Genomic DNA, 27,567 nt, shown 5'->3' with positions numbered 1-27,567 from the left:
TATGTTTGCGTGCGTATGTCTGCGTGTGTGTATGTGTGTGTATGTTTGCGTGCGTATGTCTGTGTGTGCGTGTGTGTGTGTGTGTATGTGCGTGTGTATGTTTGCGTGCGTATGTCTGTGTGCGTGTGTGTGTGTGTGTGTGTATGTTTGCGTGCGTATGTCTGCGTGTGTGTATGTGTGTGTATGTTTGCGTGCGTATGTCTGTGTGTGCGTGTGTGTGTGTGTGTATGTTTGCGTGCGTATGTCTGTCTGTCTGTGTGTGTGTGTGTGTGTGTGTGTGCGTGTGTGTGTGCGTGTGTGTGTGTGTGTGTGTGTATGTGTGCATGTGTCTGCTTGTGTGTGCATATGTATATGTGTGTGTGTGTCTGCGTGTGTGTATGTGCGTGTGTATGTTTGCATGCGTATGTCTGTGTGTGCGTGTGTGTGTGTGTGTGTGTGTGTGTGTATGTTTGCGTGCGTATGTCTGCGTGTGTGTATGTGTGTGTATGTTTGCGTGCGTATGTCTGTCTGTCTGTCTGTGTGTGTGTGTGTGTGTGTGTGTGTGTGTGTGTGTGTGTGCGTGTGTGTGTGTGTGTGTGTGTGTGTGTGTGTGTGTGCGCGTTACTCAGGATTGCATCACCACTCTGGGGGGTTTCAGAGCAGAAGTGTTTCAGTGTTAAAGCAACAGGGCTGATTACAACATTTCAGAAACAAAGACGGAACTGTGTCTCACTGGTAGTGAATGAAAAAATACATTTTAGTAACCACCAGAAAAACATCAGAGATATTAACAATAAATAAATACAAATTAAGCCAAAATTCTTCCATGAAAAGTCTCATGTTCCTTGGATAACTGAAATCCAATGGGCAGAGATATATTTTTACAATTTACTGTTATAAGGACAACATAATTTCAGTATTGTGTGGCAAGCAGGTATTCTATTCCAAAGCCCAAGTCCTGTAATGAACAAATGCTAACATAAGACCTTGGAGCTTGCTAATGGGAGATACATATGCCCCGCTTTGTACTCTGCAGTCTGTCCTAGCTCTTAAGTGGGCACAGTGAGTATTGTCTATGGAAAATGATACGAGGTACAGTACTGTGCAAATGTCTTCAGAATCAGAATCAGAATCACTTTATTCGCCATGTTTTCACATACAAGGAATTTGCTGTGGTTTGTAGGTGCATGCAGACAACATAAAGAATAATACCTGTATAACATTCTGTACAGATAAGATTCTTTCAAAAATAATTCAATGAAAGGTCCTAAATAAACGTACTATACATTTTACACTACATTTGAGTTATTTAGCAGAATAGTTAAAAACTGAATCAAATCAATATTTTTTGTAACCACCCTTCAGTGTTAAAACTGCATCACTTCTCTGAGATAGCCAACGCTGTCCAGCAGTTCTATAAGAGTTGAAGTAATTTCAAAATGAAGATGATAATGTTATATATATATATGGGCCAAGTTGATTTGTATTTATGGTCATCTAGTAGTGTAACTCATATTCAGCTTGGTGAATGAAATCCAATTTCAATGGCATTGATAGGCAGGCTTTATATTCACAGTTGTAATGTTATTTTGTATGCAGTGGTGTACAGTGTAGTCCGTTATGGTTCCACATTTCTGGTGTTAAAGTTCAATATTATCAATCCAAGCACTTGCAAATGTAAATAAAAAAGGGTGTTGAATAATCATATGCTTTATTGATAGTATAATATATACAGTACAAGAAAAGCTCAAAAAAAGTTTACCTGGAGAGATATAAAACATTTTAAAAAATACAAGAAATAGGCAAAAATCATGAAATACTGTACTACAATCAAAATTCTGTTGGTTTGTCACAGATATCTTAATTGTAAATTCCTACTTTAATCATATTTTCATAATCCTTTTTTTAACAACACAATATTTATGATCAACCTCATTAAAAGGCAAGTTTGGGATGATGTGTACAAATAAAAAAATAATCTGGCACTAAAATGTGACACTAACTCATGAGGGGATGCAATAGATGATAGATGAAATCCCCTTTAGTTTTTGATACAGTACTTTATCATTACTGAATAACCATTTCATATTTATTCATAGAATAGTTATATATTTCTCATGCGTATCCGATACAACAGATGTGTTCAATGTTTCACCTTTGAATAGGTTATAAACTGCATTCCATATTCCTTGTCCATTGAGTTGTACAGACAATGTGATATCTGTAAAGAACCTAAGCACAATCTTAAAAATAAAACTCCTCCTTCTTCTGGATCATTGCATTATTACTCAATCAAAATTATAGTGCCACAAATGTAATACAAATTTTTTTACACACATTTTAAAACAAAGGCAGTGTACGCTGTGTGCTACATAACATGGAGACAGCATATTGTGTTTTTAGAAGTTCACAGCTTATCCAAGTAACAAATACAACTTATGGTCATATGTCTGAAAGTTCGCAAGTTTAAAAAACCTAAACAAAAACTGAAAATGACATGGAAGAAACCTAGCATAAACTTTGCACAACATCAAAAATACAATGTATTATAAGAAAACAACAGTTTATAGGTAATTGTGCTCCCGTCTATCAATATGGCAGACAACAGTTTGTGTCTTCCACTCATTTTACCTCAAGAAGCATTGCTGCTTGTAAGCTTATTACTGTTACTGTTTGAACTGTGTGATTATGGCCATATTATGATTATGGTTCTTAATCCCGTCATAAAAACGATATCACTCACACCATCCTTGTCAGGGGAGACATTGGGGTTTGGTGGGCCCTGGGTTAAGGCTAGTACAAGGAGCCTGACTAAGGGGCCCTCAAAAAATATTAAAAGAGGATTTTCTGGGACTGTGGGGCCCAATGTAAGATCTTCACAATCCTGTAAGTCCCCTGTTCTACAGAGATGGTGGGCGACATTGGCAAGAGTGGTAAGAGCAGGGTTGCCGGTTCAATCCCCCCCTGGGTGTGTCGAAGTGCCCCTGAGTAAGACACCTAACCCCCAAATGCTCCTAACAAGCTGGTTGGTGCCTTGCATGGTAGCCAATCGCCATTGGTGTGTGTATGAATGAGTGAATGAGAAGCATCAATTGTTAAGCACTTTGGACAAAGGCGCTATATAAATGACGCCGAGCTACTGAGAGCACAGCATGTCCACTCACTGACACGCTCTCTCACACAGGTGCAGGCTTATGACAGGTGAGCTTCATTTTGACGTGGAGAAACAACACACATTTGCAATGATGAGAAGTCACAGGAAAAATACATTATTCAAACATGTAATATTTCAGTAGAATTCAAAGGAAAGGCTGGATTCTGCTTTGAAGTAGCAGGAATATGTCTTTGACTGAAAATGTATAACTTTAATTTCCTTTCTGACGAAATTGGAAATGAGGAATGACACAAATTGATCTGAATCTACTGTCTGGGATTGCTGAGCACCGTCTGAGATTCATAGAAAAAGAGAGAGAAAGAGAGAGAGAGGGAGAGAGAGAAAGAGGGAGAGAGAGAGAGAGAGAGGGAAAGAGGGAGAGGGAGAGAGAGGGTGGAGGAGAGAGAAAGAGAGCAAGAGGGAGAAAGAGGGAGAGGGGCGAGAGAGAGAACCAGCATTTCAGCATAACTGGTAGTTGTTGGTGTTCATCAGTGGCTGTCCCTCATCTTCATGGTCACATGACTCACCACCCCCACAAGAGTAACAGGACTCTGGTTTGGAGTTCCGAGCTTCTTTCAGTATGTTCTTGTACCCCTGCAGTAGAAGGCAAAATGGACGTCACGGAGGTTTGGTCTGTGCAGTCTGTTAGTCGGAATACTATGGGCCGGGACTGACCAATAGTCTTTGTTTAAATACGCCTTCAGTGTTCTTACTGCACTAGTATTTCTGTTCCTGGATTGCCTTTTTGATCTGTTGTTTACTCATTCTGATTCTTTCTCTCTCTTGTTGTAATTTTATTTTGTAAAGCACTTTAAAATTTCAAAATGAAGATGAAAATGATGATGATTATTACTATTACTTATTATTACTTCACAAAACTTTTAGCAAAAGGTCACAGAATCTAACAGCTACTACAGATTACAACATTTCTGTGGCAGTTCTGTATCCTCAAGAAAAGTGGAACAAGGTGCTCCTTGACGGAAACCATCTAACCACACCTATGAGAACCAGAGTGTTAGAACAGCAAACGACTCACTCACTCACTCACTCACTCACTCACTCACTCACTCACTCACTCACTCACTCACTCACTCACTCACTCACTCACTCACTCACTCACTCACTCACTCACTCACTCACTCACTCACTCACTCACTCACTCACTCACTCACTCACTCACTCACTCACTCACTCACTCACTCACTCACTCACTCACTCACTCACTCACTCACTCACTCACTCACTCACTCACTCACTCACTCACTCACTCACTCACTCACTCACTCCCTCACTCCCCCACTCCCCCACTCCCCCACTCCCCCACTCCCCCACTCCCCCACTCACTCCCCCACTCACTCCCCCACTCACTCCCCCACTCACTCCCCCACTCACTCCCCCACTCACTCCTCACCTCCTCAGACGAGGCGTGGAGCAGCTGCCCCATGTTCTGGATGATCTTGCTGAAGGTTGGCCTAACTGTAGGTTCAAGGTTCCAGCACGCTTTGGTAATGGCGTATCTGAGGGAGACACAACCATCAGGAATGAGCTTTAATGAGCTTTGTGTATCAACTGCAGCAGGCGTCTCTACCACCACATAATCTGCTCTTCAGCCGATTGGTTTGAATAGCCCAACCAAATAACAAGATTGGTTTGAATAGCCTTACCAATAAACAAGATTGGTTTGAATAGCTTTACCAATAAACAAGATTGGTTTGGTTTGAATAGCTTACGTCAGAGTAGGTGTTTTTTCGTACATTTCTCCCTCAATGGATAACAGAACTCACTACCCTGTCAAACTTGAAAAGACTCACAACATGGGGCTGTTTCACTTACATCTCTGCAGGGGCAAATTCTGGCTGGCACATCTGGCAACCATCTTTTATCATTTTGTAAAACCTGGAGTCCACTGGAACGCCAGGATAGGGGCTCTTCCCTGGAAAAAAAGTCAGGCAAGCTAAGCTTCTAAACCGCAGTTTTCATGTATGCGCACTGCTATTCAGCCCACTTTCACAGCAGAACTAACAAGACACTTTATTTATTTAGTTGTCTATTTATTCCGACAATCTTTCCACACTCGCACACAAAGGGCATTACAGATTTCACTTCTGAGCCAGCAGCCATTCCGCACACAACAGGACACTCAGTACAGTACCTGAAGCATAGACACTCCTCATTGTACATTCACTGTCTCATGTCTCTAAAGTTTGCTGTGCATGATAGAGGACAGAATATATGTTGCCTTTGTCCTAAACATACTGTAATAGATCGCTAATACGTCATTAGACATATGTTAAGTATAATTGGTAATGACATACTCAAGGCTGAACCCTGTGACTGCTGAGGCCCAGCCTGTGGTCTACAGAGCCTGGTTTTGCAATTTCTCAGCCGTTGAAAAAAAAAAAAAGAAAGGAAACACGTGGCTCTGAAGTGCAATACCAATGGTAATTCCTTGAATTTGAATTTGAACTGCGACTTTTCTGTGTAAAATACAGGATGCACTACCAAAAAAAATGTTGTTGTTATTTTAGTCTTATATTTCTGCTGAGATCTTATTCCTATTACTTTTATGCTAATTAAGACACAAATATTGCCAATGAGGGGAGACAGTTTGACTAATTTCAAGAGTTGCCAAGAGGGTAAGACAATTTCACTTGTCAGACGAACAGTAACTTAAAGCAAGCTAATATTTCCTACTTGAGAGGGACTTGTCGTGTAATGACAAGACATAAATGCTTGTTAAGAGCGCTCACCCAGGGAGAAGATCTCCCACAGTAAGATGCCGTAGGACCAGACGTCGCTCTGGACGGTGTAGACGCAGTCAAAGATGCTCTCTGGTGCCATCCACTTCACCGGCAGCCTGGCCTGTGGTGATATGACAAAAACCTCAGAAACTACACAGCTCCAGTAAAATCACATTTGGTAAATGGTTGGCATTTATATAGCACCTTTATCCAAAGCACTGTACAATTGATGCTTCTCATTCACCCATTCATACACACACTCACACAGTCACACAAACCAACAGCAATTGGCTGCCATGCAAGGTGCCAACCAGCTCGTCAGGAGCATTTGGGGGTTGGGTGTCTTGCTCATGGATACTTCGACACAGCCCGGGCAGGGGATCGAACCGGCAACCCTCCAACTGCCAGACGACTGCTCTTACTGCCTGAGCCATGTCACCCCCACCATTTCTATTGCATTTCTGAAACATGATCACTCAATATTTTCCATTAAATATGACAACATATGTTCAAGTGTGTCAGTCTACTGTCTTCATTAATAAAACAGTGTTGCGATGGTGGTGACAGTGTAAAACCTTATATCTAAAATGTAATGCATCGCCACAGATGTACAGTGGTGTGAAAAAGTGTTTGCCCCCTTCCTGATTTCTTTTTTTGGATATTTGTCACACTTAAATGTTTCAGATCATCAAACAAATTTAAATATTAGTCAAAGACAACACAAGTAAACACAAGATGCAGTTTTTAAATGAAGGTTTTTATTATTAAGGGAGAAACAAAATCCAAACCTACATGGCCCTGTGTGAAAAAGTGATTGCCCCCTAAACCTAATAACTAGTTGGGCCACCCTTAGCAGCAACAACTGCAATCAAGCATTTGCGATAACTTGCAATGAGTCTCTTACAGCGCTGTGGAGGAATTTTGGCCCACTCATCTTTGCAGAATTGTTGTCATTCAGCCACATTGGAGGGTTTTCGAGCATGAACCGCCCTTTTAAGGTCATGCCACAGCATCTCAATAGGATTCAGGTCAGGACTTTGACTAGGCCACTCCAAAGTCTTCATTTTGTTTTTCTTCAGCCATTCAGAGGTGGACTTGCTGGTGTGTTTTGGATCATTGTCCTGCTGCAGAACCCAAGTTCGTTTCAGCTTGAGGTCACGAACAGATGGCCGGACATTCTCCTTCAGGATTTTTTGGTAGACAGCAGAATTCATGGTTCCATTTATCACAGCAAGTCTTCCAGGTCCTGAAGCAGCAAAACACCCCCAGACCATCACACTACCACCACCATATTTTACTGTTGGTATGATGTTCTTTTTCTGAAATGCGGTGTTACTTTTATGCCAGATGTAATGGGACACACACCTTCCAAAAAGTTCAACTTTTGTCTCGTCAGACCACAGAGTATTTTCCCAAAAGTCTTGGGGAACATCAAGATGTTTTAAGACAAGCCTTAATGTTCTTTTTGCTCAGCAGTGGTTTTCGTCTTGGAACTCTGCCATGCAGGCCATTTTTGTGGTGGAGTCATGAACACTGACATTAACTGAGGCAAATGAGGCCTGCAGTTCTTTGGATGTTGTTGTGGGGTCTTTTGTGACCTCTTGGATGAGTCGTCGCTGCGCTCTTGGGGTAATTTTGGTCGGCCGGCCACTCCTGGGAAGGTTCACCACTGTTCCATGTTTTCGCCATTTGTGGATAATGGCTCTCACTGTGGTTCGCTGGAGTCCCAAAGCTTTAGAAATGGCTTCATAACCTTTTCCAGACTGATAGATCTCAATTACTTTCTTTCATTTGTTCCTGAATTTCTTTAGATTCTTTAGCTTTTGAGGATCATTTGGTCTACCTCACTGTCAGGCAGGTCCTATTTAAGTGATTTCTTGATTGAGAACAGGTATGGCAGTAATCAGGCCTAGGTGTGGCTAGAGAAAATGAACTCAGGTTTGATAAACCAGAGTTAAGTTATGTTTTAACAGGGGGGGGCAATCACTTTTTCACACAGGGCCATGTAGGTTTGGATTTTTTTTCTCCCTTAATAATAAAAACCTTCATTTAAAAACTGCATCTTGTGTTTACTTGTGTTGTCTGACTAATATTTAAATTTGTTTGATGATCTGAAACATTTAAGTGTGACAAACAAAAAAAAAAAAAAAAAAAAAAAAGAAAAGAAATCAGGAAGGGGCAAACACTTTTTCACACCAATGCACAAGTAACCGGCAAGGAATAATTTTCTTTTTTTTTTGGAGTATAACTGTATATAGTTCAAACTCATTTAATATGATCATGTGAGGGACAGATTACTGTACTGTACTGTTATTGGAGAAGACTGGACACACTACTTTCGGAGAAAGTCTATTTGTTTCTTAGTTTTTTTAGTTTTTTTTTAGGGAAGAACAAGAGAGGGGCAACAGATACAGTAGCATGTAAAATATCTTTCATTAATTCTGTGAGTTGATTATAGTCATAATGGATGATCATGGGTGATCATCAATTCAATCTCTTTGGCGTTTTCATTTTTACTATTAAGATTACAGTACATAGAATAAAAACTGTGGTTCCCACCTTCTGTCCTGGCTACAGAACCATGTTGGCATTAAGAAAAAAACATTGCTGTGAAAATACACCTTTTCTATGTTTATGTTCATCTTTGAAGAGTGGCGTGACTCACATTTCCTTTCACCACGTAGTTGGAGTCATTCATAATATCGCGGGCCAGGCCGAAGTCGCAGATCTTGGCGATGCGGGAGTCCGTCAGCAGGACGTTCCTGGCCGCCACGTCCCTGTGGATGCACTGCAGAGATCATGGAGGTCAGTCTTGCTGGAGGCAGGTGGTTGTGAAATGGCCGCCATTTAGACAGACTGAATACTTAAACCCAGAGCCATCCCTTGCACTGGAGAGGGCCTCGCCTTCTCACCTTCCTCTGGTCGATCAATTTTTACAAACAAATCCTGGTATTACTCCCTGTTTTGGAGGCATTATTTTTAATGGTACCAAAAAGTATATGGGCAGCTCTGCCTAAACCTCTCATCTCAGCCAGCTTCGCAGAAAAAAGCATGTTCAGTAACCAAGGTAATCTTGATCTCTAACCCAGAACTAGGGTTACCTGCCAAAAACAGGTATATACCATATGCCATGAACATACTATATGATTTTTAGTCTTTGTGCAATTATTTTCTCATTACATTTTTGGAAGCCAGGAACTCCAGGCCCTGGGCCACCTGGAAGGAGAAGGCTAGCAGGTCGTTGATGTCGAGGGGCCAGGTCTGAATCTCCGCCTCCTCGCCACAGGGATCTGAGAGAGCCAGCAGAGCAGTGTGGGTCATGGAAGAACAGTCTGTGGCCGATTAACATTGGACCTGCGTACTTAACCTGAAACAATTGCTTACTTTCACCTACATGTCCCCTTTCCTTGTGTCCTCTCGTGGGTCCACACATTGGAGAATGCAAGGAAAGGAAGCAAGCTGAGGATCTATAAATTGCGACTTAGAGAAATGGAATGTTCTTGTTCCTTAAAATGTCAGTTTGAAGCTGTGTCAGTTACAGAAGTGGAAGACGGGGAGAGGTGGATCCACAGGTTGATAATTTACACATCATGCATTCCAAAAAAATATGTCTGCAAAACATATGCTCATGTTTTTTTGTTGGTTTTTTTGCTCAGGAATTCTTCAGGAGCCTCCTAGCTTCTGGCTCCTTCAAGGAACATTTTGCGAGTTGGAATAACCTTAAATAAACCTCGATCATTTTTTGGGTCAGTTGACGAGGAGACATCAGCAATTGGAATGAGACCATAGACTGGGGGGACTGCTGAATCACTCACCCAGAGAGGAACGTGTCAGCCTCTGTACAAACTTCATGTCCTGATACCCGTCTGAGCATGTGGAGGAGATTCCACTGTCGCTGTGGAAACAGAGGTTGGAGGATAACTCAGTACACATTTTGTCAAAGGAATAACTTTGTGTGTAGTAATTAATTTATGTGACTGGGACCCACAAGGTCGGTGGTTCGATCCCCGGTGTAGCCACAATAAGATCCGCACAGCCCTTGAGCAAGGCCCTCAACCCTGCATTGCTCCAGGGGAGGAAGGTCTCCTGCTTAGTCTAATCAACTGTATGTCGCTCTGGATAAGAGTGCATACCAAATTCCATTAATGTAATGTAAAATGGCTTATTTAGGTCCACTCCATTAAGAACATCACCGACATCCTCTTAAGCTGATCTAGTAGCAGGCAGTAATGCAGTCAAGGTGTCTTTATCACAAGGAAGATACAGCTGCTGAATTGCAATGGTGAATAGCAATTCAGTTTCAACACTGTTAAGCTAATTATCTTTCAGAAACATGAGTAAAATGCAGTTTTAGGTGTATTATATTGACAGAGGATTTATTTATTTATTTATTTGAGAACCAGTCTCTCCACCATGCTCTAATCCAGGGTTCACCAACCCTGCTCCTGGAGATATACCATCCTGTAGGTTTTCACTCTGACCCTAACAAAGCACACCTCATTGAACAGCTGGAGATGTCATTGGGCTGCTAATTAGCAGAAAAAGGTGTGGCAAATGTCAAGGCACAGTCAGAAATGGAAGTCCTTCACTGAAAGGTGAAGCTACAATATGGCATCGTTTGAAGACACGAGCAGGCTCCAGGCACCTTCTGACGTAGGGGTTTTTGGCAGAGAGGTTGGTGTAGTCACTCTTGCTGTCGACGCTCCTCTCCAGGGTGCCCGTCATGTTCGCAGCGAAGCTCAGGAATGACTCCGCCCGGCTCCTCAGGAAGTTCAGCAGGTCGCCGTGGCTACAGTACTCCGTGATCACCAGCACGGGCCCTGGGATTGAGAACACAGTCGAGAGCGGTCGTGGGTCATGGGTAAGGGTGACGTTGGGTCTTACCCTGACCTGTTAAGGCCAGTTTATAGTCCAGTGACAGAGCATCGGTGCGACCTGCGACATCTTGGTTTATAGTCTTGGCAATTCCTGTGCAATTACATATTTCTGTTATGGGCAACGAATGACCGTTGTTTACATCCACGAATGTTCTGCGATTTCAGTCAAACAGCACTCTGTCACTGGTCTATAAACTTTCCTTTAGCCTGTACATGGTAAATGGCTGGCATTTATATAGCGCCTTTATCCAAAGCGCTGTACAATTGATGCTTCTCATTCACCCGTTCATACACACTCACACATCAACGGCGATTGGCTGCCATGCAAGGCACCAACCAGCTCATTGGGAGAATTTGGGGGTTAGGTGTCTTGCTTATAGACACGTCGACACACCCAGGGCGGGATCAAACCAGCAACCCTCTGACTGTCAGACAACTGCTCTTACCGCCTGAGCCAATGTCACCCCTCCTACATTTTTATTTTTATGTAAATGTTCTGGGGTGTCAGCAAGTCCCTGCTACCTACCTCCGTGAGTGCAGGCGCCCAAGAGGTTGACTATGTTCCTGTGCTGCCCCAGGTGGCTGAGAATTTTCAGCTCACAGATCAATGCCTCTCTCTCCTCGGAATGAGCGGTGGCTGCAGAAAAAACAACTTGTCAATTCACCCACAATGCCCCGTTCCCCCCTCACTTTCAAAAATACGGATTCTGCTATATCAGCGAGTTCTCATACTTGCGAAGGCGACTCACGTTTGAGCATCTTTACTGCGACAAGTTGCACATTGTCTTCCTTTCCCAAGCCGTATGCTGTGGCTTCCACCACTTTCCCAAAAGCTCCTGCTCCCAGCACCTTCCCTGCAACAGGAACTTTCTTTTTTAACCCTTGTGTAGTCTTAACATTCTGTATACTCCCTTTGTCCTAAGGGTAAAATGAATGACCCGCCTTCACTAAACCCCTACAATAAAGCAACTTAAGTAACAAACTGTCACTCATCACAAACTTTGTCATCAAATTTCAAGTTGAAAAAAGATCATTTAGGGGGTTTTCTCTGCTGTTAACCATAGTGGCTGGTAATTTTTTACCCTTAAGACTACACAAGAGTTAATTCATCACTGCATGACAGGAACTGAAAATATTTTATTTATTTGAGCAGGACTCAAGATGTTTTATTCCTGTATATAATTAATTAATAAAGCATTCATACCTAATTTCAGCTTGTCCCTGGGGAACTCCCATTTCTCGTTGTAAGGAAGTTGGGAGGGGTCGATAAAGGTGTAGTGGTTGCCGTCACTGGCCTCTATAATCTTCCATCGGATTTCATATCTTGGTTTCTGACAAGCGGAATTTTTATTTATTTAAATAAGCGGGGGAAGCGTGTGTGTTTCGAAAGTACCTCCTTGCCAAAGGTCGGTAAACTGATATGCAGAAGTAAGTGAGTAAAATGCCAGCCAAGTCGAGTCTGTGGTGATCAGTTCCTCGGACCGCAGTCACTTCTGCCACACACTGCTCCCATACATACACGCGTGATATATCTGGCCTTAAAAATCACCCTCTACTCGAGGGGAATGTGATTTAGAAAATATCTGCTTAGAAAAAAGGGCTCATTGCATTGCAACCCAGGAGAGACTGACCTGCTTATACTTGTACAGAAGAATGATCGTCAGGATCAGCAGGAGGCCAGCGGCCACAGCCAGAGATGGCGTGAGGATCTTAGACAGCCAAACTTCTGAAGAAGAGACAAGTACCGCCATACTGTTCAACAGCAGACCTTCCAGTGTTCAACAGACAGACCTTCCAGTTTTACTGTGTTGACGTAGAGTACACTATTCACATTCATAGCCATTATCTTTGAGGTTTATTAAAAAATACTTTGTTTGCACACATGATATTCATTTTGTCAGTTTATATTGACAATTTTATATTATATTACATTTATTTAGCTTTAATCCAAAGCGACTTGCAGTGGATTTGACCAAGGAGGGGATATTCCCCCCTGGAACAATGTGGTTAAGGAGCATTCTCGAAGGTCCAACAGCTTCATGGAGTTCATTGTGGCTACACCAAGGCATGACTCCTCATTCCAGATCCCAGTCAAGTTCATTAGTCACTAGGCTATGGGCTGCACATTAATAATAGCCAATACACATACTACACATTCCACCACATATTGTAGCATAGGATTTCTGCAGGAAGCTGAGTGGGCTCACCCTTAAGGTATACATCCATGACGAGGGCGTCTTGGCTCTTCCCGACGGAGTTAATGGCCACGCACTCCACGGTCGTGCTGTGACGGGACGGTGGCAGGGTCAGCACGCTCGTCACCTCCGCCGGACCGTACTCCTCATGCCGCACCGGCTCCACCGCGGTCGTGAGAGGCTCCGCCCCCTGGGTCTCGTTCTCAGCGCACCTGAGGGCGCAAGACAATCCGCAGTCCGTATCACTCCAACCAACCGGCTTGTTTGTTTCGTTTGTTAGTCCGCCAACTGTATAAGCTCCTGTATAACATGAATTTATTAACACTGGAAGGTAATGTTTCAAGCCTGGGGCAGCCTGTAGGGGCAGCCTGTAGCGTAGTGGTTAAGATAAATGACTGGGACATGCAAGGTCGTTGGTTCTAATCCTGGTGTAGCCACAATAAGATCCACACAGCCATGGGGCCCTTGAGTAGGGCCCTTAACCCTGCATTGCTCCAGGGGAGGATTGTCTCCTGCTTAGTCTAATCAACTGTATGTCACTCTGGATAAGAGCATCTGACAAATGTCCATAATGTAATTCCTGATGCTTTGATTGGTTTTGTTTTTTGCCAATTTTGCCGCCAATGTAATGTAATGTTCACTTATAACCAAACTGATGTGTAGTGGAAGAACAGGAATGATATCTAGTTGTTGCTTTAGCTGTGTTAGCTGCAAAGCATGCAACAAACTTGTGGGAAAGCTACCACGCTCTAAAAATATTTGGATCAAACCCTGATGACAGTGATAATCAGATCAACAACTATGCTAATTTCAACACAAAGAAATAGTAGCTTAGCAACTGTAGATCTCTGCAATACTGCCTCGGTAGTGTACATACGTGCTTCTGATTCCAGAACACCTGTACCAGAGGATTCTGGGAGCTGGGTTTCCAAAGGAAGTGCAGGTAAATGTGCTGGTATTCTCCAATCTCAGCACTGCACTTGGCCTCTCTGCAAAAGGAGGGAATGCAAGTTATTGGATATGTGGACTGTCTTACCACCAGTAGTTGGATTGAGTTTGTCAGTCCTTCTGTATGTCTACTATGTATGTCTGATTGTTTTGTTGTCTGCCAGCGAGACATGGTGTTGACAGCTCTTTTGCTATCTCAACCATCTTGTTGCCAGTTTGACCATCTCCAAACTAGCTTCAAAAAGGCTGGATAGCTAAAAACCAGACAATATTTTTTGTCGCTTTTCCTCCTCTTCCCTTTTACATGGGTGAAGTTGTATTGGCAGCCATGATGTTGAAGAAATATTCAGAGTCAATAGTTGCTCATTACAAATCTTTAGTTTAAAATAAAACAGATTCATCTGGGGAATCTGTGTGCTCCGTGCAAGAAGCTTCCAGAGACCAGAGAATTCCAAAGTAACAGTAGGAAGTATCCTAGTCTTTATACATTATAGCTAATCAATCATATAACAGTGAGTAGTAGTCATATAACATCACATTGTCTCTCTTAACCCGCCTTAATATTTTCTGTCACTCTATGAAAGCTGAGCTGTCTTAACCTGGTGATCACTAACTCAAAACATTTCTCTGCAAAGACACACATTGCTTGACCAGCATTACTTAGTCAAAACAGGTCGTATCCAATGCCATGGCTTTTTAAACACCTGATTAAGTGTTCTCTGCACTGTACTTTGCAGCTCAATGTGTTTGAACAGACACACCGTTCTAATTACTCATGCTGACTTATTCACTTCTTCTCAATTCTAACCATTTCACATTTTGATCAAACTTCAACAGTTGATACAAACAGGAATTTCCATCATGGTGTCTCTATCTGGCTGTCTATCTGATTGCCCTTCTGTTTGTCAATAAGGGTATAATGGTTCCCCTCACTGGCCTCTATGATCTTCCCTGAGATTTCAAATCTCGGTTTCTGACAACAGGAAACGTTAAAAAAATGTTTTTTAAATGAGCGGGAGAGGGGTGTATGTTTCGAAAGTACCTCCGAAAGTACCTCCTTGCCAAATTTCCATCATGGTGTCTCTATCTGGCTGTCTACCTGCTTGCCCTTCTCTTTGTCTAGCAACAAAGACCCTGGCCCAGGTGGCTTGTCGGTGCTCTCCAGAATTGATAGTTTATGGTGTAAAAATGAAACGGGCCTAACTAATACAACTGGACATTCCAAACATGGAGAAAACTGGTTTTAAATATGAGAATGTAACTTACCGAACATCTTAACGTGAAAGGTAATGGAGGCATTGACCTTGGAGCTCCTGGCGAGAAGGACATATTGACCCTGATAACTAGACTGCATCCTCTTCAGAAACAGGGCTGCTTCGTACCTGCAGCAAAACAGGTAGGCCAAAACCAATGCTCAGGTCTCCAATGCTCAGGTCAACAGCAATTATGGAACTGACGAGAATCTGCAAGGATCAGTTGTCTTGGTTTCTGGAGTCGCTTGGATAGTTATGTGAATCAGTTTCGTATAGTGATTGGTGAGGCGGGGATAAAGGAAGGAGTGTTTGTGCATCCCATAATAGGTGGAGCAGCTCACATCGCTAGACTTTGCTAATCTCAATCAAACACTTTTACTGTTTAAAAACCATGATTTGCTAAAACAATCCATCCATCCATCCATCCATCCATCCATTATCTTAACCTGCTTATCCTGAACAGGGTCGCAGGGGGGCTGGAGCCTATCCCAGCATACATTGGGCGAAAGGCAGGAATACACCCTGGACAGGTCGCCAGTCCATTGCAGAGCGCACACACACACACACACACACACACACACACACACACAGGCAATTTAGACTCTCCAATCAGCCTAACCTGCATGTCTTTGGACTGTGGGAGGAAACCGGAGTACCCAGAGGATACCCACAACATGCGGTGAACATGCAAACTCCGCACAGAGAGGCCTGGGATGCGAACCCAGGACCTCCTTGCTGTGAGGCGGCAGTGCTACTCACTGCACCATCCGTGCCGCCCTGCTAAAACAATGTTGGGTTCTTAAATCTTACCTCAACGTCTGTGCTACTTTGATTTATTCTGCATCCCATGTGTATGGTTATTATGACATATAAAACAAGCAGAAATGCGGTCACCTGTATTTATTCAGGTGGAACTCCACTGAGTGGTTGTGAGATTTGGGTGTGTCCCACATGACCTCGATCTTGGGGTATGCTTCGATCCGCACCCTCAGCTGTAGGTCCTCGCCCTCATTCGTCTCAATGGTCGTCCCGTTTTTGCCAGGTGATGGCCCGGGATAGAGACGTATGTAAGGCCGATCTTACAGAGGAAATTAACACCAAACATACCAGTCAGTTGCAGTGGGATTCATAGTGGCATTATATCCACAATGTTTTTTGCAACAGCCATCTCCATTTTAGCTGTAATTTGATTGCATGCTTAATTATTACATTACAATTATTTAGCGTATGCTTTTATCCAAAGTGACTTCCAGTTGATTAAACTAAGCAGGGGACAATTGTCATAACTGCAGTCATAACTAAGTCATAACTGTAAACCAGCAATAATCAAATCTGGACCTCAAATCCAAATCTGGCCATGGTTTTCTTTTCTGCCAGGTAATCAGCTGAAGAATTAGTGAAGACAAGAATTAGCTGCAAGACATCCCATTGCTGCATTGTAGGGTATATGGGTCATTCTACGAAAACGTGCCATTTTACATTCTGAAAATCCGATTTTCAAAGTATTGTTTTTGTTGTGTTTAAGGACTTATTTGGATAAGTAGACCCTTACCTGTCAGAAAAATATGTGGTGCCATCACAGGCTCTTATTTATTTTCTTAAAATAATCAACATGCATGAGTGTGTTTTGTCAACCCTGTTACACACATCAAATTGTATTTAAAATTATTTTAAGTCATACTTATAATAAATCTGGTATATTATGAAAGATACATCATCCCTGTTTACATTAAGAGTGTTTATAAATTAAAATAATGAGGAATATGTTTTTTTTTTTTTTTTTTTACATGGAGGAATACACTCATGTGCAATCTGCCTATGAGGTTGAGGAATGGCGGAGAGCCAGGCGCGACGAAGGGTAATCCCTTGTAAACGGGCACGCGAACATGTCCGCCACTAAACCCCGGGAGGTCGAGGAAACGAAAACAACTTGGAGACAGCTCCGATCAAATAAAGAAAATAGCCCCAAAAAACGGCTAATGAAAATAAAGCAACCCTTAAAAACCAGGGCGAATAACACACCCAAAATGAGGGCTAAAAGGCGAGCCCTGTAACCCCGGACCGGGGATCCCCCAAATTAAAGTACAACCTAGTATAAAAGACTAGTTAAATAAAATAAACAACCGTGAGTCGCAGCTCCGGAAAACGCACAACCCAAAATACATACCGGGGAAAACGTCCCTCACCCACAGACTCACACGAGCCGAAAACAAAAGAGGAAAAAACTAAAGAACCTACAGGAAGGTGTTCGCAGTGTACACACACAACGAGCAGAACACCTTCCTTACCTTTTTTGTTTTTCTTTTAAATTCAAAACCCAGAACCAGCACAATACCTGACTTAATAATGCGTCTACCGTGTGCTTACCAGCTTGGCGGCAGAGTGAACAGTGACACCAAAGCGTCGACCGATGGTCAAAGAGGGCTTTAAATACCTTCTGGAGGTAGACACCCTGTTATCACTAATGAGCACCAGGTGAAAATAATAATAATAATGGCCACAACCGGTACTACCTCCCAACCCTGACACTGCCCAGGAAAAAATCATGAAAACAAACTAATGTGTTTATAATCATATCCTAACTACTTAATGGGGGTATTGTTATATTTTACTTAACATATCAAAAGAGTTTATTTATATTTTACTTTTATTTCTATTCATTATATAAGAGTATTCTACGAGTAACAGGATGACGGTAGCATACCTGTTCAGGAGACAAGTTTGTTTTTAGACTGTAGTAACTGGATTTGGCATAGAGCATTATGGAAATGAATGAGGACACTGAAGACATATATGTAAAACAGTTATTTTATTAAAATTATGAAATAATTAAAACTAAACTAATTTGCAGCAACAAAAAGCGTAACAAAAGCATGTAAAATACAAATGCATATTAAATCACCTTTCTTGTTCACAATAGGTTATTTCATATTGTTACTTATATTATATTATAATTTGAAGCGGTTTCAAAACCTAATGAGATGATGGGGTCAATACACATCAGTGGTCAATAACCTATATGAATTTATATATACACACATGGACAAAATTGTTGGTACCCCTCTGTTAATGAAAGAAAAACAATGGTCACTGAAATAACTTGAAACTGACAAAAGTAATAATAAATAAAAATTTACTGAAAATTAACCAATGAAAATCAGACATTGCTTTTGAATTGTGGTTCAACAGAATCATTTTAAAAAACAAACTAATGAAACAGGCCTGGACAAAAATGATGGTACCCTTAACTTTCTGTAACTGTCAATGAGACTTCTGCACCTGTCAACAGGTATTTTGGCCCACTCCTCGTGAGCAAACTGCTCCAGTTGTCTCAGGTTTGAAGGGTGCCTTCTCCAGACTGCATGTTTCAGCTCTATAGGAACATCTGTGGATTTAGATCAGGGCTCATAGAAGGCCACTTCAGAATAGTCCAATGGTTTGCTCTTAGCCATTCTTGGGTGTTTTTAGCTGTGTGTTTTGGGTCATTATCCTGTTGGAAGACCCATGACCTGCGAGTGAGACCAAGCTTTCTGACACTAGGCAGCGCATTTCTCTCCAGAATGCCTTGATAGTCTTGAGATTTCATTGTACCCTGCACAGATTCAAGACACCCTGTGCCAGATGCAGCAAAGCAGCCCCAGAACATAACCGAGCCTCCTCCATGTTTCACAGTAGGGACAGTGTTCTTTTCTTGGTATGCTTCATTTTTGCATCTGTGAACATAGAGTTGATGTGCCTTGCCAAAAAGCTCCAGTTTTGTCTCATCTGTCCAAAGGACATTCTCCCAGAAGCTTTGTGGCTTGTCAATATGCAAATTCCAGTCTCGCTTTTTTATGATTTGCTTTCAACAGTGGTGTCCTCCTTGGTCGTCTCACATGAAGTCCACTTTGGCTCAAACAACGACGGATGTTGCGATCTGACACTGATGTACCTTGACCTTGGAGTTCTCCTTTAATTTCTTTGGAGGTTGTTCTGGACTCTTTGGTTACCATTCGTATTATCCGTCTCTTCAATTTGTCATCAATTTTCATCTTGTGGCCACGTCCAGGGAGGTTGGCTACAGTCCCGTGGACTTTAAAATTCTGAATAATATGTGCAACTGTAGTCACAGGAACATCAAGCTGCTTGGAGATGGTCTTATAGCCTTTACCTTTAACATGCTTGTCTATAATTTTCTTTCTAATCTCCTCAGACAACTCCCTCCTTTGCTTTCTGTGGTCCATGTGCAGTGTGGTACACACCATGTCACCAAACAGCACAGTGACTACTTGTCACCCTTTAAATAGGCAGACTGACTGATTACAAGTTTGAAGACACCTGTGATGCTAATTAGAGGACACACCTTAGTTTAACATTTTCCTATGGTCAAATTATTTTCAATCTTTTCTAGGGGTACCATCATTTTTGTCCAGGCCTGTTTCATTAGTTTGTTTTTTTAAAATGATTCTGTTGAACCACAATTCAAAAGCAATGTCTGATTTTCACACTATGACTGTCCCATTCTGTCAGACTAAACATAACTCAATGAAAATCCATCAAAAGAGAGGAGCACTTACTTGTCTGCTTGGCATCATCTTCATAAAAGGCAGAGGATATCACTTCCTGAAAATTATGTCACTTTTGGGATAGTCCATTGTCCCTGAGGGGGGTGTTTATCCAAAGTAACAGGATTGACGCAAAACGCAGGGACAGCACTAAAATGTTATTTTTTTCAATGTTCCAAAAAGGTGAAGAATGAAATACATGCATTATAGGTTAACTGACAATTGAAGCTTTTCATAAGTATAATTTCTTTTCAGATAATTTGATTTCATCTTCCTTAAAACCTGTTGTAATAGAAATATTTTACCCAGGGACATTGCATTACCCATTTTTAGCTATTTTTACAATGTTTACAAGATATACAGTACAAAAAGTCTTTAAATTTCGACTAAATTTTTAAATGTTTTGTTGTTAATATAGATTTATGAGGTAGTTTTTGACATAAAATGGCACGTTTTTGTAGAATGACCCATATGCTTTCAGATGAGCGTGACAAAATGTCCTGATTAATCTAAATCCAGAGTTATGAGCATTTGTACCATGGGAATATTTCCCCATTTTATCCCTAGAGTGAATGTATCCCTTTTATTTTTTACTTGTGAGTTCCTTCTCCCCTCGTCAAACTCCAACTCCAAACCCACCGTCGGTTTCTGCTTGATGGCTTACCTACAACCTGCAGGTGAGCGGTGGAACTGCTGACGCCTGCCTCATTCCTCGCCATGCAGGTTAGATTCCCGGTGTCAGACATGTTCACTCTGGGTATCGTCAAAACACTCCTGGTGGTCGACCCGTCATTACTATTATTCACAGTTTTTTTGGGGCTTAATGTCTAGGAAGGCAATTGAAAAAGTATAAGGATTCAATTTTTTCTCCAGTTTTCTTTGGAGAAGCTGACTGTCTGTGAAGCATTTTGTGAAGCTAACACAACTATAAAAAGTTTTGCAATATGATATACAATATAAATACTATTATTATCATTGAAACCACTGCTTAAGTACATAAAACATAATTAAACACAGCCTTTTGGTTCAGTATGGTGACAGTCCAAAGCTGGATGGTCCGGCAGTCAGAGGGTGGCCGGTTTCATCCCACCCCACCCCCCAATTGCTCCTGATAAACTGGTTGGTGCCTTGCATGGCAGCCAATCATTGTTGGTGTGAATGAGAAGCATCAATTGTACAGCGCTTTGGATAAAGGCTCTATAAAAATACCAACCATTTACCATTACTCTCACCTTGCGTGAGGAGATCCAGGTGACCTCATAGAATAAGTTGGGGTTGTAGATGGTGCAGGTGATTACCAGCTCCTCTCCGACAAGACGCACATATTCCTTTTCATCCAGGGACACGTAGGGAGGCTGACGCAACCCTACAAGAAGAAACAGAAGTGCAGAGCCTTCTACTGAGAACACTGTATGGGGACATTGTAAAGACATCCAATTACACTAATTAACAAATCTGGGTCTTCAATCAAGACCTTTAAAAGTTGAATCAGGTGTGTTAGTGCTGGGTGAAAACCAACACTGGGGTATCCAATCTCTTCAGATAAGATTGGCTAGCCCTGCTCTAATGAAACACATGGCTGTAAAGACATTGGTTTGCATCACTGTTAAACAAAATGCCAGTGTTGCAAAAATATGCCCTGTTCATCTTTGTACTTGGAAGGGGAGGGGGGGTCAAGAACACTGAGAAAGGGTTGAGAATCATTTCTGCAAATCATTTATAAATTGTCACTGAAACTGCTGCTTCAGGAGTTTCCCAGATTTGCTTAAACGTATGTTGGAATAGTTAAGGCACACTTACAACTCCCCTCCCCTCTGGACCGAGGAGTGTTTCCTGCCTGGAGGAGTGGAGCGACCGTTATTCACGAGGAACGTTACAGCTCTCATGCTATCACATCGTACTTTTTTATCTTTTTCTGACCAGTTCATAGTTGTCAACTATGCCTACCCAAGTAACGGGGGTTCTATTCTCACCCACAACCCACAGGCGCTAAAGCTAAAGATCTTTGCTTCTTTGTACACTACTGGCTATATTATGCATACAATCTCCATATGCATGTTAAAGTTCTGCTTACCAGAAAAAGTTCTGACAGTATCATTTTTTTTTAAGTATATATTTTTTATAATCAACTTGCAAAGACCATCATTTGGAGAAAGAGGTTGCCAAATTTTTGCTCATGAAATTGCTAAGTTTGAAATTTATTTTGCTATGGAAATTCCCATTGTCTCAAAACCACTTCCTAGGTCCAGTCACTTTTTTGTAGTGGGTGGGACTCCAGAGTATGACAGGGAGATTGTCAAGTTGGTCAAGCTGGCTTAGCTCCATTTTACAGCAGGAAGATTACACATTGCTGCTTATAGACCTAGCCTCATTGCAATGGATTTATTACGATGATGCGGGCTCACTTTGAGATACTCTTATGAGGACGGGTCCGGAGATCTTCTCCACTCCTGCGATCCGGGCAGAACAGACGTATTGTGTGCCGTAGCTGTGCTGAAGGTTGTGGATCTCAATACCCTTCCTCGGATCGGTGGTGTAGTTCATCCCAGCAGGAGCAGAGCTACCATTCAACATACGGAGCGAGAAGTCAGTCGCAGTGGGATCCGTCAGTCGGCATGGCAACAGATAGCTACTGCCCTCTTTTTTCACTGGAGCGACAGATTGCACTGGTGTGAAGAGGTTCTGGGGATCTGAATAATAAAAACAAAAAAAAAACACACACACACCATTCACTAAATCAGGAAGGGTATACAGAATGTGTACACACACAAACCTGTACACACACACACACACACACACACAAACATTCGCTGAAGCAGGATCAGAATACATAATGTGTATAGACATTCACGTGCATACACAGGCTCACACGCATACCCACATGCTTAGGCTGTGCAGTGAATATAAGTACTAGATTAATTAGTTCAGCTGAGGAATGCAATAACTGAGTTGTACTACAATCCATTATCAATAATACCCATATTCATACAATTTGAAATCTGTACCTTTGACGTAAACATGAACCTCGGAGAAGACGCTCATGTCATCCGCGTATGCACAAACGTAGGTGCCCGTGTACTCCCACGTAGGTTTATCCACCTTCACAACGTTTTTGGAGACGTAAATCTTGTGTTTCCACAGTGCTGTCTTCCAGGTGACCTCACCGATGCCATTACAGCTCAGGTACAGAGGGTTTCCAGGCTGCAGGGTGATCTCCTTCTTCTTGAGCTCAGCCAAATTCACTCTGATCAACGGAGGTTTCCTGCCTGCCACAGAAAAGACATTGGGGACTCTAAGCAACTACGGATTTTGGGACAGCTATGGTGACCTGAAATAGATCTGTATTGACGCTGTCGCCGTCACTGTCAAATCCATAGCAGTTATTAAGCAAAGTGCCTCGAACAGTTGACCTATAATCACTAATGTTACAGTAGTTAACCAATTAGTTACCCTTAACACAATTAACCTTATAAATATGTTATAAGTTGCCTTATTAGTTAACGTCAAGTTACCCGTAACACAATTAGTTTGATACTAGCTAAGTTACATTAACTTTCGTTAGCTAACCTAGCGTATGGGAAAGTGGGGTAAATCTATTGCTAAAAAGTTGTTGTGAGGCACCCTTAACACTATCAACTTTTGCCACTAGTTTCTAGAATTAACTATCAATGTACATATAAACTGTAGATTATATAAACACGTGTCCAAAGACATGCATGGGCTAATTAGGCAGTCTATGTCTGTAGGTATGAGTGTGTTATGAATGGTGTGTGTGCCCTGCAATGTCCAAGGTGAAGTCCTGCTTCTTGATCCTGACCAGGAATATATGGGTTAGATGACAGATGGATGGATAAATGAAAATTCATGAGGATTGAGGAATCACAATAATTCTAAATGCTGCTACACAAACACAATACATTTTAAATGAGCACTCAAACAGCTTGAATTCTCATATTCATTTATTATGTTTGTTACTGCAGGAAACATGTTAAACACCATAAGTATTAGATACAGTTTTAAAAGGTCACTTACTTAAGCAAATATAAAAATAAGAGTACCAAATTGCATACTCAGTATTCAGTTTTAGTTCTGAATTTTAACTGCCAAAGCTTGAATTATTTAATAGCTATTTTTTAGTCATATCTTCATTGTGAAGCTGGTCAGTATATTGCAATAAAATCGAATATTAGTCCTTGCCATGCTAAAGCCTTCAATAACACAGGTCTATCCCGCCCCAGCGAGGAAGTGGAAGTCCTGATTGGCCGGCTTGACCTATTCTACCCCGGATTCTAGCTTCCCATTGGCCCCTGGAGGCTGCAGGTTCTTGAGCAGGTCTTGGAGCAAGCTGGCAATGCGGGAGATCTGTAGGAGCACAGCCTGGTTGTTCTCCACCAGTAGCCTCTGGTGACTGGCCAGGCTGTGGAGGTTGGCCAGCTGCTGCGTTCCCTGGTCCCTCAAGACCTTCAGCAACTTGACCATCTCTACCTGGCTGCTGGAGGCTTTCTGCTGGTCCTGGCCTAACTGGGATGGCATTGCTGGAGACTCCTCTGTCACAGCAACCACCTCGCCTTTGGGGATTGAGATTGAGATGCCTGGTTACTCATCGCAGAGGGCTAAATCTGGTCTTCAAAAACCTTCTCACATCATTTTGATGGGTAATCTTACTGGGGTGAAATACATCATTGTTTTGGAGTTCAAATACTTTTCTATGCTTTACGTCTGATGTATTGGAACCGATGAAATACTCTCAAAAAGTGCACACTTCTGGACTCTTCTGGTCCTTTTGGTTGGCTCAATTGCACCAGGCAAGATTCATCGAGCACAAAAAGGTATTTGACTCCAAAACAATGATCAGGATAATGATGACGATAATGATGGCCAAACACTGCAGTATTTAGCCGTTAGAATGTGGAGGTTAGCAAGGTTGAATCCCTGGACAATCAATGCTCTCTTATTGAGAAAAGGACTGGATTATTTCAATAAATGCCCAGCTCTATAGCCTGTGAAGTAAAAGTAATGTTGAGGAAGACATTATGGACACTCGAAGAACTCTCTTTTGAATGTATTGTTTTGCCTGGTTTTTAATTTTGTATTTAATTTTGCTTAGGACCAATTGCAGTAGGATACAACATCTTAATTATGAAAAAAAAACACTTTAACAGGTCATTCTGCTGAAGTTAATCAAGGTCAGAATTCCAATCCAGTTATATCAGAATAATCAAGAAAGCATCAAAAGCAAAATGTGAACTTACTTGGAATCACAGTGAGGCCACAGCTTGCAACTTTCTTGATTTCCTGAGTGTTCATGCCTCATGCCCATGCATTGTTATTCTGTAGGTGGAACTCAGGTCCACCGCCTGAATCAGTGGACTAATCTTCAGGATTATTGCAGCAGTTTAGAGAGTGTTTGAGACCTTACCAACCCACCCCTGACCTACAACTTGCTGTGGCCATTTTGTGCCAAAAGCTTGGCACAGTACAATACAGTTTTGTAAAGCATCTTGTGATGGTGTGGGCCAAGGAAATGTTTTTTTTTTTTTTAGACTGTTAAGAGTCACTTACAAACTCAATTCAGACCAAATACCTGAACTTGTGTCCATGTTACTTGACTGGGACCAAGAAGGTTGGTGGTTCCACAATAAGATCCTTGCAGCTGTGAGCCCTTGTGCAATGCCCTTAATCCAACATTGTTCCATGGGGTGGGGGATTGGCCCCTTCTTAGTTAAATCAACTATAAGTGGCTTTGGATAAAAAGCATCAGCTAAATAACTGTAATGTAATGTAATGTTTTCACTGCCAATAGTGAAATTTTCCACATGCAGTCAAGAGTTTAGGCAGAGCCAGACCATGGTGGGTCACTGAGGTTAACTGTTTTACACGATGGGTCTTTGTTGTTAATGCCTGGTTGTGGTTGTTTTGCGGTTTCAGACAGGAGAGGAGAAACGAAAATGGCCAAGCCAGTTGGTCTGGAGGAAACGTAAACTAACCAAACAGCAACAGGTCTCAGCTCCAGGAAACAGATTGCTCCTGGTCAGAGGGGTACCACCCTTCCCCATTCCCAACCACCCCCCCCCCCCCCCTCCTTTCCTACCCTTCACTTCTGTTTTTGTGTAAATGGGTCCTCACACTTATGTTCTTATTAACCCTCAAGTTATTAAGACTGTTCTTGCTTTATTAACATGCACTACATACGCAGTACGCACATAACCTGCCCAGGGACTACCGATGAAAATGAGCAGTTTTCTGCAGACTGTCAGTCATCCACGCCCGCCTGCTGAAGACTGCCCTGATCTCTCAGACAGGTGTTTAGGGTCTTTTCTTCAAGAGAATTCTAAGGTCAACAACTGTAGAAGTCTTTGTTGGCCTCCCATGCTGTTTGCGAATGACTGAGCTCACTAGACTTAGTCGTATGTATTGAAAATGCACACGCGCACACATATGCACACATACAAACACCTATACTGTATACCTATAGTGGATATAGGGGTCATGTCAAACGCACTTTTCCAAATTTCCATTTAAAATTGTATGCATCCATTGCTCAGTTAATACTTGGCTGGTGACTGCATGGCTCAGTGGCACGCAAACAAATCCCGGTAACACCTTAAACTACATTACATACCTTACAATAAGGTTCTATGAATGGGCATGAACTAATGTAGTTGTTAGCCAACTACTACTGAGAAGTTAATCTGTACAGCTCTGTTAATGTATTTGTACATCATTAATGAATTAATTAATGTTAGCAACTATACTTATTACTAATGTTAACAATAATGACTTATTGCCAATTCATATTGGAATGAAAAAGTCAGTTAATGTATTTGTTAATGGTTATCCTATGATTTGCTAATGTATAAATGTCATGTAACAAATACATTAGTTAGTTTTTAACAAATTCATTAACTAATAAAAGTATTTGTATTCCAATATTATTTCATGTTAACAACTATATTAGTTAATGCCAATTCATGAACCTTATTGTAAAGTGTGACCGAAATCCCTATAGTAATTACAGTGGAACTCTGAAAGTAGACTAAACTTTCAAACAGAGTAGAGTGAAAGCAGATGGCACTGGTTGTGATATGCCAAACAGGCACAGTGGAAAATACCGGTGTGCATCAGAAAAAGAACTGGACGACGGAAAGGTGATGGAAATGGGTACACAAGGTTACCTTGCGCTGTAGAATGCAGAGCGACCAGGAGGAGCGCCGCTAACAGCATCCTGTTCCCATCACTCTTCATCTTGTCGAAATGACCACGGGTTCTGCTCTTTCAGCCGCGATTTGGAAATGACTGCTCTACTCAGGTGCAGGAACAGGACTGCCGGCCACAATGATTCAGCCCTGCACTTCACCAACCTCCTAACTTCTCCTTTTTATGCCGGACATATCCAGCATTATGTACTCTCCTTTGCAGCTTCTCTATTGGCTCTTAGGCTAATGAACTTGGTAGTTATCTGTTCATCATCACAGGGTGTGGTATGAAATATTTTTTATAGATGAATGTTAACTGGAACACTTTGGGTTCTAAATCTGTCTCACTAAGAGCGAGAGAGAGAGAGAGAGAGAGAGAGAGAGAGAGACTGAGAGAGAGAGAGAGAGAGAGGGAGGGACAGAGAGAGACAGAGAGAGAGAGTGCGCGAGAGTGTGAAAATTACGGTTTATCATCAACACCGCAAAATTACACACGATATGGTTATCTATGTTTCTTTGTTGTGCATGCGTATATCTGTGTGTTTGTGTGCATGTCTCTGTGTTGACAAAGACTGTGTGTGTGTGTGTGTGTGTGAGAGAGAGAGAGAGAGAGAGAGAGTGGGGAGAAGTATTTGGCCAAATGCGTGATTTCTAACATGTTTTGTTCAGTTTAAACAAGA

At 41.9% G+C, this 27,567-nt stretch overlaps 1 protein-coding gene across 1 annotated transcript; it reads right to left on the bottom strand.

The window, feature by feature from the left end:
* Positions 1 to 1,673: 1,673 nt before the first annotated feature.
* Positions 1,674 to 23,678, bottom strand: LOC133133241 (macrophage colony-stimulating factor 1 receptor-like). The gene is made up of 21 exons (XM_061249341.1): positions 23,667 to 23,678; positions 22,697 to 22,991; positions 22,097 to 22,381; positions 20,924 to 21,057; positions 20,356 to 20,518; positions 16,042 to 16,225; positions 15,161 to 15,276; positions 13,824 to 13,935; positions 12,959 to 13,158; positions 12,383 to 12,477; positions 11,956 to 12,082; positions 11,501 to 11,605; positions 11,278 to 11,388; positions 10,520 to 10,694; positions 9,690 to 9,769; positions 9,055 to 9,164; positions 8,540 to 8,662; positions 5,884 to 5,995; positions 4,967 to 5,066; positions 4,545 to 4,650; positions 1,674 to 3,727 (listed from the first exon to the last, which is right to left on the bottom strand). Exons 1-21 carry the CDS (start codon positions 23,676 to 23,678, stop codon positions 3,593 to 3,595), a joined length of 2,880 nt encoding a protein of 959 aa, XP_061105325.1. The 3' UTR covers positions 1,674 to 3,592.
* Between the last annotated feature and the right edge of the window lie 3,889 nt (positions 23,679 to 27,567).

Source organism: Conger conger, chromosome 7, assembly GCF_963514075.1.
Source record: "Conger conger chromosome 7, fConCon1.1, whole genome shotgun sequence".
Classification (NCBI taxonomy): Eukaryota; Metazoa; Chordata; class Actinopteri; order Anguilliformes; family Congridae; genus Conger; species Conger conger.
Note: the sequence above shows the minus strand (reverse complement) of the source record. Positions and strands in the feature narration are given on the sequence as shown.